At 41.1% G+C, this 15,068-nt stretch overlaps 1 protein-coding gene across 2 annotated transcripts in view; it reads left to right on the top strand.

Annotated features, from left to right (window-relative positions):
* Positions 1 to 14,426, top strand: part of F13A1 (coagulation factor XIII A chain) — a 65,532-nt gene extending 51,106 nt beyond the window's left edge. For both annotated transcript variants that reach the window (XM_005010706.6, XM_005010705.6), the window contains exons 11-15: positions 714 to 867; positions 1,465 to 1,752; positions 5,418 to 5,578; positions 8,073 to 8,209; positions 12,153 to 14,426. In XM_005010706.6, the coding sequence (XP_005010763.1) occupies positions 714 to 867; positions 1,465 to 1,752; positions 5,418 to 5,578; positions 8,073 to 8,209; positions 12,153 to 12,297 (885 nt within the window). In that variant the 3' untranslated portion in view covers positions 12,298 to 14,426. The remainder of the gene's footprint in view (positions 1 to 713; positions 868 to 1,464; positions 1,753 to 5,417; positions 5,579 to 8,072; positions 8,210 to 12,152) is intronic.
* The last annotated feature ends 642 nt before the right edge of the window (positions 14,427 to 15,068 follow it).

The raw sequence follows: 15,068 nt of genomic DNA, 5'->3' as shown, positions 1-15,068 counted from the left end.
TCCAATCAAATTTCAGGCTGTGGTCTTCTATCCTTCCCAGATTCCAGATGTGCTGGGAAATGAGTCACTAGGTTTAGCTGCTCATCTTCATCCTTTGGGAGTTGTGACCTCCTTCTCAGGCTTGCCAGAAAACCTGGTTATGTTAAGGCTTCCTTGCTTATTTCAGTCAAAATTTGGTGACTTTAAAGAGGTCCTTGTTCACCACATTTCTTTTGGCTGCAGTGTATAGATCTGAGGCAGTTTGGTAGATCTGAGAAGAGTATATTTCCATGAATAGTGAGAGAGCCTGGCCTGGTGTTTTAACCTCTTGCACCACCAGAGTTGGTGTGCCCAGAACTGCAACAGACGTAGAGCAACTCTCTAACTGAATTGTATATAGCTTTGGACAGAAGAGAATAAGGATATTTTATCTATGAACTGTTCCCCTCTGGCATAAAGCTTTTTGATGCAAGGAATATGTAATCATGATCCCCAGGTCCAAATGGTATCTCTGCAGCCTACTCAGGTTTACACAGGCTATTGTTCTGGAGTTACAAATACTAAAATGCACCTAGTCATTATTGTAGCATATGCCTAATTTTAAACATGGGATTTCAGAGTGAATAATTAGCAGGCCTTCAAGTTGATATTTCATGGTTTTGGTGGGAATTAGAATGGCTTTCCTGCTTTCTATACTTCCATGCATCTCAATCCTTTTTGGTTTAATTTTGTAGGTGAATAGTGATGTTGTTTACTCAAGAAGGGAAAAAAATGGAGCCCAAATTATAGAAAAAATTGACACGACCCATATTGGGAAGTTGATTGTGACCAAAGGAGTCGGGACTGATGAAATGGTAGAGATTACTGAGGAGTACAAGTTCCAAGAAGGTAACCTGAAATGGGGTGGGAGCATACCAACAGAGATTTACCTCAATCAGATCTTGAACTGTAAATTTACAGACCTCTGGTACTGAGGTTGCTGCATGGAAAGCTGCTGACTTGCCCTCTGGAACTCTTTTTTTTTTTTTCTAGCTTCACCCGAGCAACACTGCAGATGCCTTGAGAAGAGCACAAACCTTGTTTGCTAGTCAGAAATGCTTCAGACTGAGTAAGCTGTAGTGAAAACAAAGGGCAATCATGAGCTAGCTTGAGCATACAAAACAATTTAAGGCTTTCCGTACAGCTGTTTAGACATCTCTTACTCAGGCTTGAGACAAAAAAGGTCAGATGCTTGCATGAAGTAAATCAGTGTAGTTCCATTATTATCAATTAAGCTGCATCAGTTTCTTGGATATAGCTTGAATCTTTAAGACCCATCTTGCTTGGAAGTTGTGAAGTTCTCCTAATACTAACTTTACCACAAGAACATTCACTGTCCTCATCCATTCATTTCAACTACCAAAAGGTGTGGGAAATGAATCCTTGTGAATGGACTAATGCACTACTCCTGCTTCTCTTCTTAATTTGGTTTTCTTTTGTTTCTAGGTTCAGAGGAGGAAAGACTGGCTCTGGAGACTGCTGTTATGTATGGTGTTAAAAAGCAAAGTACCCAAGATGACATGTATCAGCCACAAAAGGATGTTGAGATGGATTTCCAAGTGCAAAAGGCAGTCCTTGGCAGTGACTTTAAAGTCACTATAACGTTCAGGAACAAGAGCCGCAACTCCTACACTGCTACTACATACCTTTCAGGCAACATAGTGTTTTATACAGGAGTCACAAAGAATGAGTTCAAGAAGCACTCTTTCACTGTGAAACTGGAACCCCTTATGTGTAAGGCTCACATAGTTGTTTTCAAATCTGCTAGCTTTATTCATCTATGTCACTGTCACTAGTGTCTTTCTATCCATGGATAGAGCCAATTCTAGTAGTAGCTAAGGGTAGGATACACTATCAGGTATCAGGAAGCCCTGCTTCCAGCTCTGGCCCTGATAGCAGGGTCATTTAGAGATGAGGCTGTTTTCTTCAGGCTGTTGCTCTTTGCATAATGCTCTCCTACACTGAGCTGCATGTCTGAGTTGTTCCAAATGTCCATCTGGCTTTGGAGGACAGGGTCGTTCAGTATTTGTATATTTACAACAATCTAAAACGTGTATCTGTAACTGGATTAAGCCACTATACATCACATCAGGGGTATTTGTCAGCTGCACACGCACCCTGAAGTTAGGTGAGTTCTTTCCATATGCAGCATTTGCTTTTCCCAGTGCCCTCTGGACTGTTGAAGGAAGATCTTGCCTCCTTCTTCTCACGAGAAAAACAGTTCCTGGCAGCCTGGCTCACATGGCTTAGGGAAAGAGTTTGCACTACTTAAAGTAGGGAAGAGGGATGTTCTGCTTTTTTATTTTGGATGTAACCAACCTATTTCATGGCAGCCATGGCAGCCCCATTTGGAAAACAGTAAGTACCGAGGATCTGCTGTTCTCCACAACTATGGAGCAGGCTGGTGTCAGAGCCCTGGCTTCTCCAGCAGCAAGTGATTGCCAATCTCTTGTTCTTCTGACAGGCCCGTGCTATTGGGTCAGTGCCTCCAGCTCAGCAAAATTAATAAAAGCATGCCCTTAAGCAAGCTAATTGAGAGGCTTAGAATCCTCCACTTGAGTTCTCTACTGAGCAAGTCAAGAGCAATGATTTTGCCTTCTTGATGCTGCTACTGGGCAAATGCAATCTCTGCTGAGCACAGCAGGAGTAGCAAAATGTCAGGAGCCCATAGGGTGGGCCACCTGGTCTGGATTTGGTGCTGGATCACAGCACCTCTGGCTGACCTCTGAGCTTCCTCACCTGTCCTGTCTACCTGTCCCAGTTCAGGAGGCTCTGTGAGTCCCTTCACCTCAAAGAGGCCCAGTTTCATCTCAGTGAGAAGCCTCTGAGCCCCTCTGCTTTCTCCCTCACTTTAAGTGTTTTCTAAAACTGCACATTTTGATTTGGAGTTTATTAATCTCCGTAAGCTAGGTGTCCATTTATAGAGATCTGCACGTGAAGGTTAATAAAAATTCCAACTCCAGTCTACCTCAAAGCTCTGACTGCTACTTGCTGTCAGGTTCCTTCTAACTCCTCCAACTCACTTGCAGGTAGTTTGGAAACGGTCTGTCTTTGTGCTCTTGCACTAGAGGTCTCTGTAAGCTATTATCACCTGAAATACAGCTTTTGTAGTGTTTTGAGGTTCATCTGTCTCCTCTGTGCAAGAAGTGAAATGAATAGGTGATATTTTAAGCATCACTGAGACTCATCATTCATTTTTTCTAAGTAAATGGTTTCTGAAAAGCTTTTTGAATCTGTGCTGTAAACTCTAAATTGACCGATAGTGAGTGAACATAGACCAGAGAGATGCACCTAAGAGACTAGGACATGACTTTTGCTTTTATTTTTATTTTGTATGTATAGAGAAGTGTGTCCCCATCACTGTCTCTGGCCAATGTGACATTTTAAGGTATTAAACCATCTTTCTACCACCTTTCAAAGTGGAAATTAACATATAGCTGAACTACAGTCATCAACTTGCACAGCACTTTGTCCAGCAACAGGACAAAAAGATCCCTCACAAGTTATCTCTGACGGTGCTACATAAAACTCAAACGTGTATTCTTTTGCATTTGCATTGGAAAGGAATGTGCAGGCAGGAATTGTGTCAGAGCAGATGAGCAGTGTGAAGGGTGGCAATGTGATCATTTGCAGCTGTGTGAGAACAGTCTGTCAGAGGAGTTGTGGTAGGATACCTCCTGAGGCACTCGAGCAGAATTTGTAGGCTTCATTCATGGCACTAAGGGTAAATGTATCTGGAGGTATCAAACTATTACAATATAATAAAGAAGTGTTAAAGGCATTCTTCCAGACTGTGCTACTGAAAGAATGAAGCAAACTAAGTTTTCAAACAGGAAGTGAATGCACGATTTTCAGAATAATGATTAAAGAAACTGTGTGGGTTGAAAACATCTTTGAGGATTTGAATAGCTTAAACCTTCCAGTGCCTTCAAAGGTGCTCTCACATCTATTCAGTTATATTTAGTTTTCTCTTTTTTTTATTTTGAGAGGCTGTAAGGCAGCTTGGTGTTGTGTCTCCCCTGGCTTTCCCAGGTGCAATGAGAGGTACTGGCAACTTACCAACACAGCCAGTGCTAAGGAAATGGAAGTCTATTATTCTTTTATTTTTCTTTCTTTCTTTCTTTCTTTCTTTCTTTCTTTCTTTCTTTTTTTTTTTTCCTGCAAGAATTAAATTTAAACAGAAATATTTCTTTCCTTCCACTGTAAATTCCACTTAGGTTGTAACTAATTTATTTATTTATTTACATGGATGAAAAATACCTTGCCTCATTTATAATTTACGATTTGTGGCATTATGGGAAATTGTTTTAAAAGAGATACAGAGTGATAGGGAGGGAGGGGGAGCACATCAAGCAAATTTAAAGCTGGCCTGGTAAATCCAGGTCAGGTGGTTACCTAGGGAATAGCTTTGAAACCAAATCAAGGAACTGTTTTTGATGTAAGTGGATCAAAAGAGTGAAAAGGGGTGAATGTGATTTACCCAATTGGGTTCAATTATCTCAGTGTGTACAGTGTATGTCACAAATACAATACAAATAACAGATAACAGTAATAATCATAGTTAACAGGTGGGAGATCTTGGTATGTTTACTAGGGTTATAATGAATGTTTATAGAGGCAAGAGCTCCAGATCTATATATTCTGCCTGGTCACTTAGTTAGCAGATCTGCTTCTTTGCATCACATTCTCACACCATTGTTGGCCTGGGAATTGCAGTTCAATATGGTTAGAATTAATGATTCCCTGCATCTCAACCATCTAGCCCAGGGGGACTTGTTCCTTCCAATAATTATTGTCAGGGAGCACATGTGAGCTCTCTGGAGGGTGTGCTGGCGACAGGAGGCTCTGCCTGCTAAATGTTGCAGGCAAGCACCATATAGGACAAAGGTAGTTATCCAGACATCCTGGAGAGCTAGGTAGTCTCCCAGGTAGTCTGCACGTCCCTAAATGGCTGCTCAGGTGGCATCTCTGCTGGGAAGAGAGGCAGAGAAGGTACAGGAATAAAGTGAAAAAGCAAAAATATACAAGGACAGTACTTAAAAACTGTTTTAGACCTTTGTGTCCAGCAGCTAATTATTGCCAGTGTTGCTTATCACTTACTTTGTGGTGGTGCCTGGGAACCTTCCAAAGTGACCTGGGCCTGCGGTGACAGGCAAAGGGCAGAGGCTGTACACAAACCTAGCTGCTGCCTCAGGGAGCAGCCTAATTGCAAAGAGAACAAAAACAAGAGAGGGAATGATGAGGTAAAGAAATGAAGGTAGTTTGGGCAAGAGAAGAAAAGTCCTTCTTTGGTGCTGGACCACCTTTCTCCGAGATACTCATGTAACTGCCATGAGAGGAGGAGCAATTAGCCATTAGATTGCTTCAGATGCATTTTTTTCTTTTCTTTTTCTCCCCAGCTAGTGCTTTCGATGTTATCATCACATCAAGCGAGTACCTGAGTGATCTGCTGGACCAAGCCTCCTTTCATTTCTTTGTGACAGCACGGATCAATGAAACAGGGAAGATCCTGGCCGCCCAGAAGGCAACGGTCCTCGAAATTCCTTCCCTGCGGATCAAGGTATCTCATGGCTGTGGTGAAGGGGACTGACCACCATGCTGTGCATGGGCTGTTGGTTGGCTTCTGGGATAGGGGACTGTGTTTTTGCCTTCAGTTACCACCTGGAGTGTATGAGGGTGAATGTTAGCCTGAGTAGTCTACATTAAAGACTGAGGCTGACAGCGTCACCTATAATAGAGACCTAAAGTGATCTCAGTGGAGGAAGGAGGTGAAAAGATCTGAGAAAGTTGGAGGAATTCAAAACATGAAAGAGAGATTACTCAGTCAAGTCCCTCAAGTCTTTGACAACTTGAAAAGTCTGTTATATTTAAAGCAATGCAGTACAGATACCTCTTGCTGAAAAATGAAGGGCACTACTGCTGAGGAGAATTTGCTTGGCTTGTGCAAGTTTTGTGGAAGCTTCCTCCAAAATTGAGTGTGTAACATCTTTTGGAATGATACTTTCATGATATTCCTTTCTGCCACTCTGTGAATGCACTGTTAGTGGAGTTTCAAGTGTTTCTGCAGTTGGTGGCATGGTAACTCTGAAATTACAGAAATGTGGTGATTCTGATAGGACAAGGACCCTGTGTTGTATAGCAAAGACTGCAAGAAGTCTAGCTGAGTTCTCAGTTCATAACTGGGCATCCAAATAGAATGCCTTATTTTCAACAGTGATAAGCCTTCATCTGCTATGAATGATGTCATTTGGGTAATTTTTTTTACCTGCTAGTACAAAAAATTAATAATATCAGAACACCTGTTCAGGAAACTTTATATAAACATGAGTGCAGATCCCTAAAACTCAAGACCTTGAAAGGAATCTAAGTTTATACAGCTTTTGTCTCCCATATATTTATTTGAAACAGTGTTCAGGTTTCCATATAATAATATACGTAGTAAAATGAAACAGCATCCTTCAGCAGAAAAAAAGCTTTTTAAAGAATGTAGGTCAAAACTACAGCGAAGTTTGAAAAAAAAAAAATTGTTCTGTTTCTTGGTCTGCAGAAATGATCTGATCAGATTATTGGCATTTTCAAATACAAGTTTTCGTTTAACTGAGCATTCCAGAAAGGAGGTGAACAAGATAGATAAATGCTATCTTCAATATCCATCTTCAATAACCAAATGTTAAAAGTAGAAAGTTCTTTCAATTCATTATGTAAACAGAACATCTTATACAGGAGGATCCTCAGTTTCAGCTTCAGAACAGTTTATCCTTCCCGCTTTTATGAAGAAAGGATGCTTAGTATATGCAATAACCATGTCTTCTAGTAAAATTCTGTTTCTTCTCTGCTTTTTTGTGTTGTGTGAATACAATCTGAAATTTTAATAGATGGATTTTTTTAAGCATGCTTGTGTGTGCACGTGTGTATACATATGTATTTATATAGGAAACTTTGCTTTACTGCTTCATAAAGAAATCTGAGGAAACTATCTTCCTAGGTTTCTTCTCAGATTTCTTCATTGGGCATGTTTGTCAGATTGGAGTTCTTAATGTGAAAGTAAGGGAAAAGATTGAAAAGAGTATTTCCTCTCGTGTCTTCAGATACAGCTTTGATCTTTCTCTGGTGGTCTGAAGAGATTGTCAGAGTTAGCAGCTGAGGAAATTACACCTTATAATTTAGCTTGATATTAGGTTACAAAAATAAGTTCGGCAAATACAGGTTATGCTCTCAGTTGCATATATGGGAATTCAGGAAGATTTTGAATCCACCCCATGTATCAGTGATCTTCACATATCTAAATGGGCAATTGAAATAAGGAAGATATAAGGCTCCTAATGGGCTAGAACTTCTGAATATACCACTTTTTTTTTTTTTTTTTTTTTAAACTCACATGGCTAAAAGCTATTGAGAGTTTAGCTGTGAGTGTCTCATCTGTTGCTCCAGTCAGTATTATTGGTATTTGTCATGGAACGATCCCTTAGACCAGAGCCTTTCCAGCTTTTGCAACTGTGAGACTCTGTAAGCATTTGCAGGAGGGATGAAGACCCCAGGATAGTGCTTTAATTTGATTGCAAAGATACTTCTTTACCTTAGCTACCTTTCTCAAGGCCCTTTAAAGTCTTTCATGGACCAGCTGGGATCTACCAGCCGTAAAATGAAAACCCCTGCCTGAGCCACGTACTTTAGGGCTGGCAGAGGGCCTAGGGAGGGGTAAGAATAAGAGAGAGGCCCTGCTCAGCCAGCCTCTCCCTCGGTTGAACCCTCAGCCACAGGACTCTGCAAGCAGATTTGTGTTTTTCCTCTGGAAACAAGAGCCTGCCTCTTGACCTGTCACGTGCCTTGCAGGGAAATTGCAATGGGTAGAAACACTTGTAGTGGTAGAGCCTATGGGCCCATCCAATTTTCTTCTAACTAGACTTTCTCTGCCTCATGCTGTTTTGCTACATGCTTCATTCCCCCTCCTTTTTTTTTCCTTGCAGGTATTGTGTATTTAACCCCACTTATTTCACCACAAGACATTTTATTATTATCAGCTTGTGGAGCTTTATCTTTCCCTTGTTGTGCAGACTCAAGGTGAGATGGTAGCTGATAAAGAAATGTCTGTGATTGTGGAGTTCACCAATCCTCTGAAAAAAACCCTGGAGGACGTCACGCTCCGCCTCGAGGGACCTGGAGTGCTGAAGACAATGAAAAAGGAGTTCAGGTAGGGAAGCAAGCACAGCTGGCTGGGAGTTCATCACCTTCTTGCTTATAGGAGACAGCTTACAAGAGACACTTAACTAATGCAGTGCTGAGTAATGCAGACACTCTCCTTACTTTAAAATTCAATCCACAGGGGAGCCATAGGTCTCAACAGTCAGAAGGAGTCAAGTTGTCCCTTGTGCAATGAGGGGCAGTGATAGCATTTCATCTGTTCAGTACTGGTGTTGGAGAGCAGTGTCGTGGTTGTGGGTAGCTGCTAATGCAGACAGAGTTTATGTTTTCACTGTATTACATAATTTTTGGTGCTTGACAATATTACCTATGAGCTGCTAACACAGAAAGAAAGAAAGAAAGACAGATTTATCCTACACATGAAGTGTTTACTGCCACTCACTCAGTATGTGTAAATCAAGTCCAGTGCTGCTTTTCAAATAGGGCTTTTCTTCACTCGTGTTAATCATGATTATACAAGATGTACAGGTACCTCAGATGATCTTTGCAAGCTTATGTCAAGACACAAAATGTGTGTTGGATAGAGAAGAGTTTGCTGTGATAGCTGTAGCAGGTCTGCAAGCACTTTTTCCCAAGCCTAAGGAAAAGGAAAGTCTGTCAGCTGCCTTCATTATACACAATTGCACTTCATGCTGACAAAGGGGTACTCCTATGATGAACAAGTAGTTCTCTATACCCTCTTTCCATTTAAGTTCAGTGTTATAAGCTTGGCATTAGCCAGTTCCAGGATGTATAACTGGGATCGTTGGAAAATTTTGCAGCCATTGCTTATTCTTGGACAGCTGAAGTGATGCTATCTATCATTACCTGTGCTGATGGTCCCCAGGTGTGTGCAAAAGGAGTTTGAAAAATTGCTTGTGCTTCAGCAGCTGCATAATTTGTCAGTATTATCTGCAGCCAGTAGGGGAGGTCTGAGCCTGATGGCACCTGGGCCAGGAATAAAGAGATCAAAACCAGTCTCCAGAGTGGAGCTGGACAGAAAAATGACTGTGGAAGGACATCATACTGCGCTTGCTTTGTGCACGTGGTATGTCACAGATGCTGCTGAACATGACTCAGCACGGTCCACCTGAGTTACACAAGTTGCAGCAGTAGCCCTCATTGCTGCACAGATGTGCCAGCCTCCCCTGTTGTTCTGCATCCTTCTTGTTCCAAAAGATGCAGTGGGCTGTTCTCACCTTCAAGGATGCAGGAAATGTCAGGTGCATCAAAGGCACAGAAATTAGGGAGAAACATGACTCATGGAACAAACGTCATTTTCCCTCAAGTCACCATGTTTTCCCCTTTGTAGTAGTGCCCTTGGCATCATTTAAAATGGAAATGGATCAGCTTAGTCATTTTAAAATCTGTGATGTACCTTCTCTGAGATGAATGAAGGCTGCAGGTTATACACACAGAGGACAGAACAGGGGGCAGTTGTAGTTTATTTAAATAATAATCACATTTGCCTCCATGCATTCGGAGTGATAAATGGCTCCGGTGTGTGATGGCTCAGCATATTACACAGAACCATTCATCACTGAATTCTCTCCCAGGAAAATCAGATTAGGGTGGCTTTACTATACTTGCAAAGAGAATTAAACCTATTCTAGGCTTTTCCCTTCTACTTCTTCCATGTCTGTCAGGGACTGTCATATATGGGATGTATCTCTTGTAATTGTTTGTGGGTATGCGACTCTTGACTTCACTGTATTTTTAAAGTAGTTTTTCTATATCATATGGACAATTACATAAAATAGGGATGTGTGATCCAGCTGATACAACTTTATACTAGGAATTAAGTGGCCTGGGGGCTTCTGCCTTGACTATTTACAAGGACTGTATATGTAGTGATATTTAGCTATCAGCTGGAGGCAGATGAAGAACACAACTTACAGAAAAGCCTGTGGCAACAGCAGTCTCTACATGAGGCACGGTCTTTACATGACAGATGAGAATTAATCAGGCAGTGATGGATATCGTTAAAAGGATTTTAGGCAAGCAAGCATTCACAATAGATTGTAAGTCACTTAGAGTGTTTCTACATATCAGACCTCAACTAGTATTAGTATTTGTAGAGAGAAGCAAGTTATAAGTAGGACAGTAGAGAAATGGGAAAAGGTAGATTTGTTTCCCAGCATAGCTGTTGTCTTCCTGCAGATATATATATGTGTATATATATATATATGTAATATATATACATATGTATATACATATATATATATATACACACACAGATATATATATATATGTACACATACATATATCTGCAGAGATAATAGAACTGTAAGTCAGAGACAATAGCACTGCTCCCACTGGGGCACTGGGAAGATGTGGTCTGGAAACCTCCAGCCTTAGAGAATCTGGCCCCCAGGTGCTCAGGAAGGTAGACTGAACCTTGCTGCATGGGAAAACTTCTAATACCTTCATCACTTTCTGTACAGATCATCCCTTGCAGATCATTCCCATAAATTCTAAATTAAAAATGGTATTTAACCTTGCACAGCAATTGAAGTCATTGCTTTATCATACTATCATTTTAGTGGGCATCTGATAAAGCAGGCCAGCTGAGGGGAACAGAATATATCTCATTAAGAACAGAGATAAAAAGAGGGGAGGCATTTGCTAGAAGCAGTCTGCACATGCAGACTAAAAATGTGAGCTTCCTCTGCTTTTTCTTTTCTAAAACTGGCTACGTGCCCCAGGATACCTATGACTGTATATGCAAAATGCAATGTAGTGCCACGTAGAAATACCCATGCTAACCTCTAAGGAGTTAGAATGCCTCTTATTTTAGCAGGGACAGACATGCACTGAAACAAATATACAGGTGGGAGGATCCCAGGCTTGCTCATTTAGAGTTAATAGATCTCCTCCTTATCTTGTGGCAACTTGTGCTAAGTCTGAGCAGTCCTTTCTGTTCTGATCCTGGCATAGGACAGGACATCTAATAGCCAAATCCTACAAGATGAGGATTTGCAACTGTGACTAAAGTTTAGGCTTACTTTACTCTCACTTTATTTAGCCGTTTAGAGTACCATACCCATGTGAGATGAAAACATTGGCTCAATTCATAATCCTCTTACTTAATGTTGAGGAAAAGAACATCCATTTTTATAGCTAGCTCCCCACTACACTACCTCTTCCTTTGGTTCCCTTAGAGCAGCTGTATCCTGACATCCCCCAAACATAATCAATCAATATCAGCCTTCGAAATCTTGTACACAAGGTAGTAAAAGCTCTGAGAAAACACAGATACCAATATTCAAGGCTCTCTGTGCATCTTGATTGTAGTGAGAACTGAAAATCAAGAGTAGTACAGAATACAGTTGATTTATACTATGATTTATCAGTAGTCATACATAATATAAAAGAGTAACTGCTAACAGCAGGACTCCCAAGAACACTTTAACCTATTTGTATGGACATGAAGAAGTCATTTGAAATGGCTAGTGAGGAGATCCCCTGATGTTGTGCCTATGGCAGAGGGGCTCAGCAGCTCATCAGCACTGTGCCAAACTTGCAACATGGGGATGCCCTTGCCACTTCATAATGAGGACTTATTTAACCATTTAAGGAATCACCAACAGGCTATGGTCTATAATATACAGGTAAAATGGAATTTTAAAGTAGAAAAAATATATGATGCCTATAAAGAAGATCATTCTGAAAGTGATCATGAGGGGAAGTGACAGGAGGCAGAGTAACCCTGATTCATTTTGGAAATTTAAAATCAGCCTGGAGGAAAGGCTAGAGAAGGCTTTTACAGAGTAAGCACTGAGAAGAATGGAAAATGGAGAGAATAATTTATAGGACATTTATAAGAATGAGTGAAACATTAAAAAAAAAAAAAAAAGTGTAATACTGCCCAACTTCAGTTTCTCCAAATCTGGGTCAGGTTGAGAGGATTGGCTTACTGATGACAATATTGTTACTTTCCTTTTTACCTACAGGCAAATCCCATCGAACTCTACCTTGATCTGGGAAGTAAAATGCATCCCAAAACGGCCAGGTTTACGAAAGCTGATTGCAAGCCTGAATTGTGATGCTTTGAGGCATGTGTATGGTGAGCTGAGCATCCAGATTCAGAAACCATGAACCAAGGTGCTGTCTTCATCCCTTCATTTAGCTCTTATTATATTTCAATATATTTCAACATAAGAGGAGCAAAATAGAGACAGAGGTAGAAATCTGCTTTTTTTTTTTTTTTTTTTTTTTTGGTCATCATTTGTGTTGCACAAAATTTGATATGAAAAAGTAACCAACAACACTGGGAAGAGAGAATGAAAAATGATTTGAATGGTGAATGATTCAAAATTAGATACACGTAATCAAAGGCAATTCTAGGACATATTATTGCTGTAGTTCACTTGTATTTATGGATTTTAGCTTTAGTGCTGCAAGGGAATCTGAAAGGCTTCATTCACCAAAGTAGTCTGAACTTTAGTTTTAATTAAGGCCTGATATTTCAGTGAAAAGAAAAAAGGAAGAACCCAGTGTTATAAATTCTTAGAGTGAATTACACAACCTTATGGTAGATCATTCAGGCTGCAATAAAAACAGGTATTTCTAGCTAACAGGACTGCTTTATCCTACAGTGTTATAATTTTCCAGTTCATGGACTGCATGCTTTGCTGGAATCATCTCTCAGGGTTTGATATCTCCAAAGTACTTCCAGCTTCCTGTTCTCACTTGCTGCTTCACTATGCTTTTTCTCTTGCTCTTTCATGCATGGTTGCACCCATACAATACTCACTTTGTTTCATGCCCTTTGCCTATCCTGTATGCTGTTAATTTGCTATTCTGTTCATTTGATTGCTGAAAATAAGTAGTTTTTCATGCCCCTGCTCAGATTTTGTCCCACCAAACTTGCATTTCCTGGTCACATCTCTTGCATATGGTTGTGCTCTCCATCCTTTTCTGCCTTTTCTTCTCTCCTAAGCCTCATAGTTCCATTTTCTATGTGTGTGTTGAGGGGGTTCCCTGCCGCAGAGCAGTCCAGGCCACACCAACTTGTTCATGGGGCAAGGGAGAGAGGAGCGAAAGGGACTGAGAGGCAGCTTTCCAGCCCCACAAGCCTAATAAATGTCCTGCACAGGAACTGCCACCTGAGGATGAACCTAGATTAAATCATGCCCAAGCATTCCCTGGGAATCATGACCACTGTAAAATCAGGACCTGTTACACGGAATACCCCAGGAAGATTTAGGGATAGAAGTTCAGCTTACAGGAATAAACATGCATCCTGAGAAGCAGAAACTCTGTAAGCTGGGTCAGCTTCCTGCCTTGCTTGGAGCATATTCCTCTGTAAGATGCAGTGGGGCCTGCTATGGCTTCATTCCTCTCCTGAGGCCCTTCTGGCCCAGACTGTTCTGGATCTATGTTTTCCACTAGTCTCCCATGTAGGTGCTATTCCATCCTTAGTCATGAACTCCCATGTGCTAGGCGAGGAGGGGTGTGTGTGTGGCCATTTCTTATCTCTCCCAAAATCCTTCTCAGGATATTTTTTCAAATGAGGCAAATACGTGCAAGCCACAGTCACATGCCCAGGTGCGGTGACTCTCCCCTGGCCAAAGTGTGTAAGAGCATATCCCATACTAAGAGCATGGTTGAGATAACTGAGCTTTCAAAGAAGTTAAAAGGAGCCTTGTGCTCGTTAAACACTGTGGCTATATTGTACGTGGCCATGTCATTTTATGGTCTCATTAGCAAGAGAGCAGGAGAGATGGCATGCCTTCTGCTCCCCTTCTTGTCACACATTGCTTTCTACAAAACCGGTGACCAGTTGTTAAAAATAAGTAAGCCCAGGGGAGGAGAAATGCAAGCTGCTCTTTTGCTAAAGTATGTGGAGCAAAGCAAAGATTCATATCACACCACCTCACACGCTCAGTGAGTAACCCTGGATCCCAGAACACCAGACCTTTTGGGGCTTTTGCTTCAAGCATGGCTACACCTGTATTGTGTACAGCTTACGGGACCACGTTTATACGCTCTGCAATGTCAGTGTCTCCTACAGAAGTCCTCTGGGGCACGAGGGACTGAACAGTATGTTGTAAATGCACAGTGACAATCTCTGTTAAGTAATTAAGCAGTTCTACCACAGTCTACATCATCTAATAAAATTATTCATTTTTTGCTCTTGCCTATAAACCTGCTTTCCATTCTAGACTTTTTATTACTACAGTGTAATAGGAATTTAAAATAAAGCATATCTGATTGCACTTGCATCATGTGTTCTGTGTTTTAATCAGTCACTTCTTCTATGCCATAGCACTATAGACACTATTTGCTGCATTTTAAGTTTAAGAGTAAGTTGAAAAATTTGCTTCTGAGCCATGCTGGTGAAGGTGCCTTTTTGGTGCCAGGGAGAAAGCCCTAGCTTTATTTAAATATAAATAAATAAATAAATGTACAGGCTTGGTTTGACTATTTGCCTTTGCAAATGAATTGGAAGAGCTGACAATTTCAAGAGCACAACACTGTGCCAGCAAAGAGAATCCCCAGTTTCCCCTGGAAATTACTTTAACATGTCAGAGCCCATTAAAGAGGCCGATGTGCTCCTAATGAAACCTTACCTGCATCCCACTTCTAAAGTGTGCTCTTCTCAGCTAAATATTTTAAGGCATTTTACTAACAGTCATTAAACCGAATAAAGTTCACTGGGAGATTGGAAATATTTTAAGGTAGTTTATAGAGGGTTATGTGGGAGCAAAGAGAAGTTCGGTGATGACTGTGAAGGAGGCCAGTGATTGCTGGCCAGCTCGCTTGGAACAGAGCTGCTTACAAAAACCTAAGGACAAACGGAGGATGGCCTTTAGGTTTTCAACCACTTATCCCCTGTACATGGGCTGGTACCTGACTAAAATCTG

This window comes from Anas platyrhynchos, chromosome 2 (genome assembly GCF_047663525.1).
Source record: "Anas platyrhynchos isolate ZD024472 breed Pekin duck chromosome 2, IASCAAS_PekinDuck_T2T, whole genome shotgun sequence".
NCBI classification, from domain to species: Eukaryota; Metazoa; Chordata; class Aves; order Anseriformes; family Anatidae; genus Anas; species Anas platyrhynchos.
The sequence above is the reverse complement of the archived record's forward strand: the minus strand, read 5'-3'. Positions and strand labels throughout refer to the sequence as shown.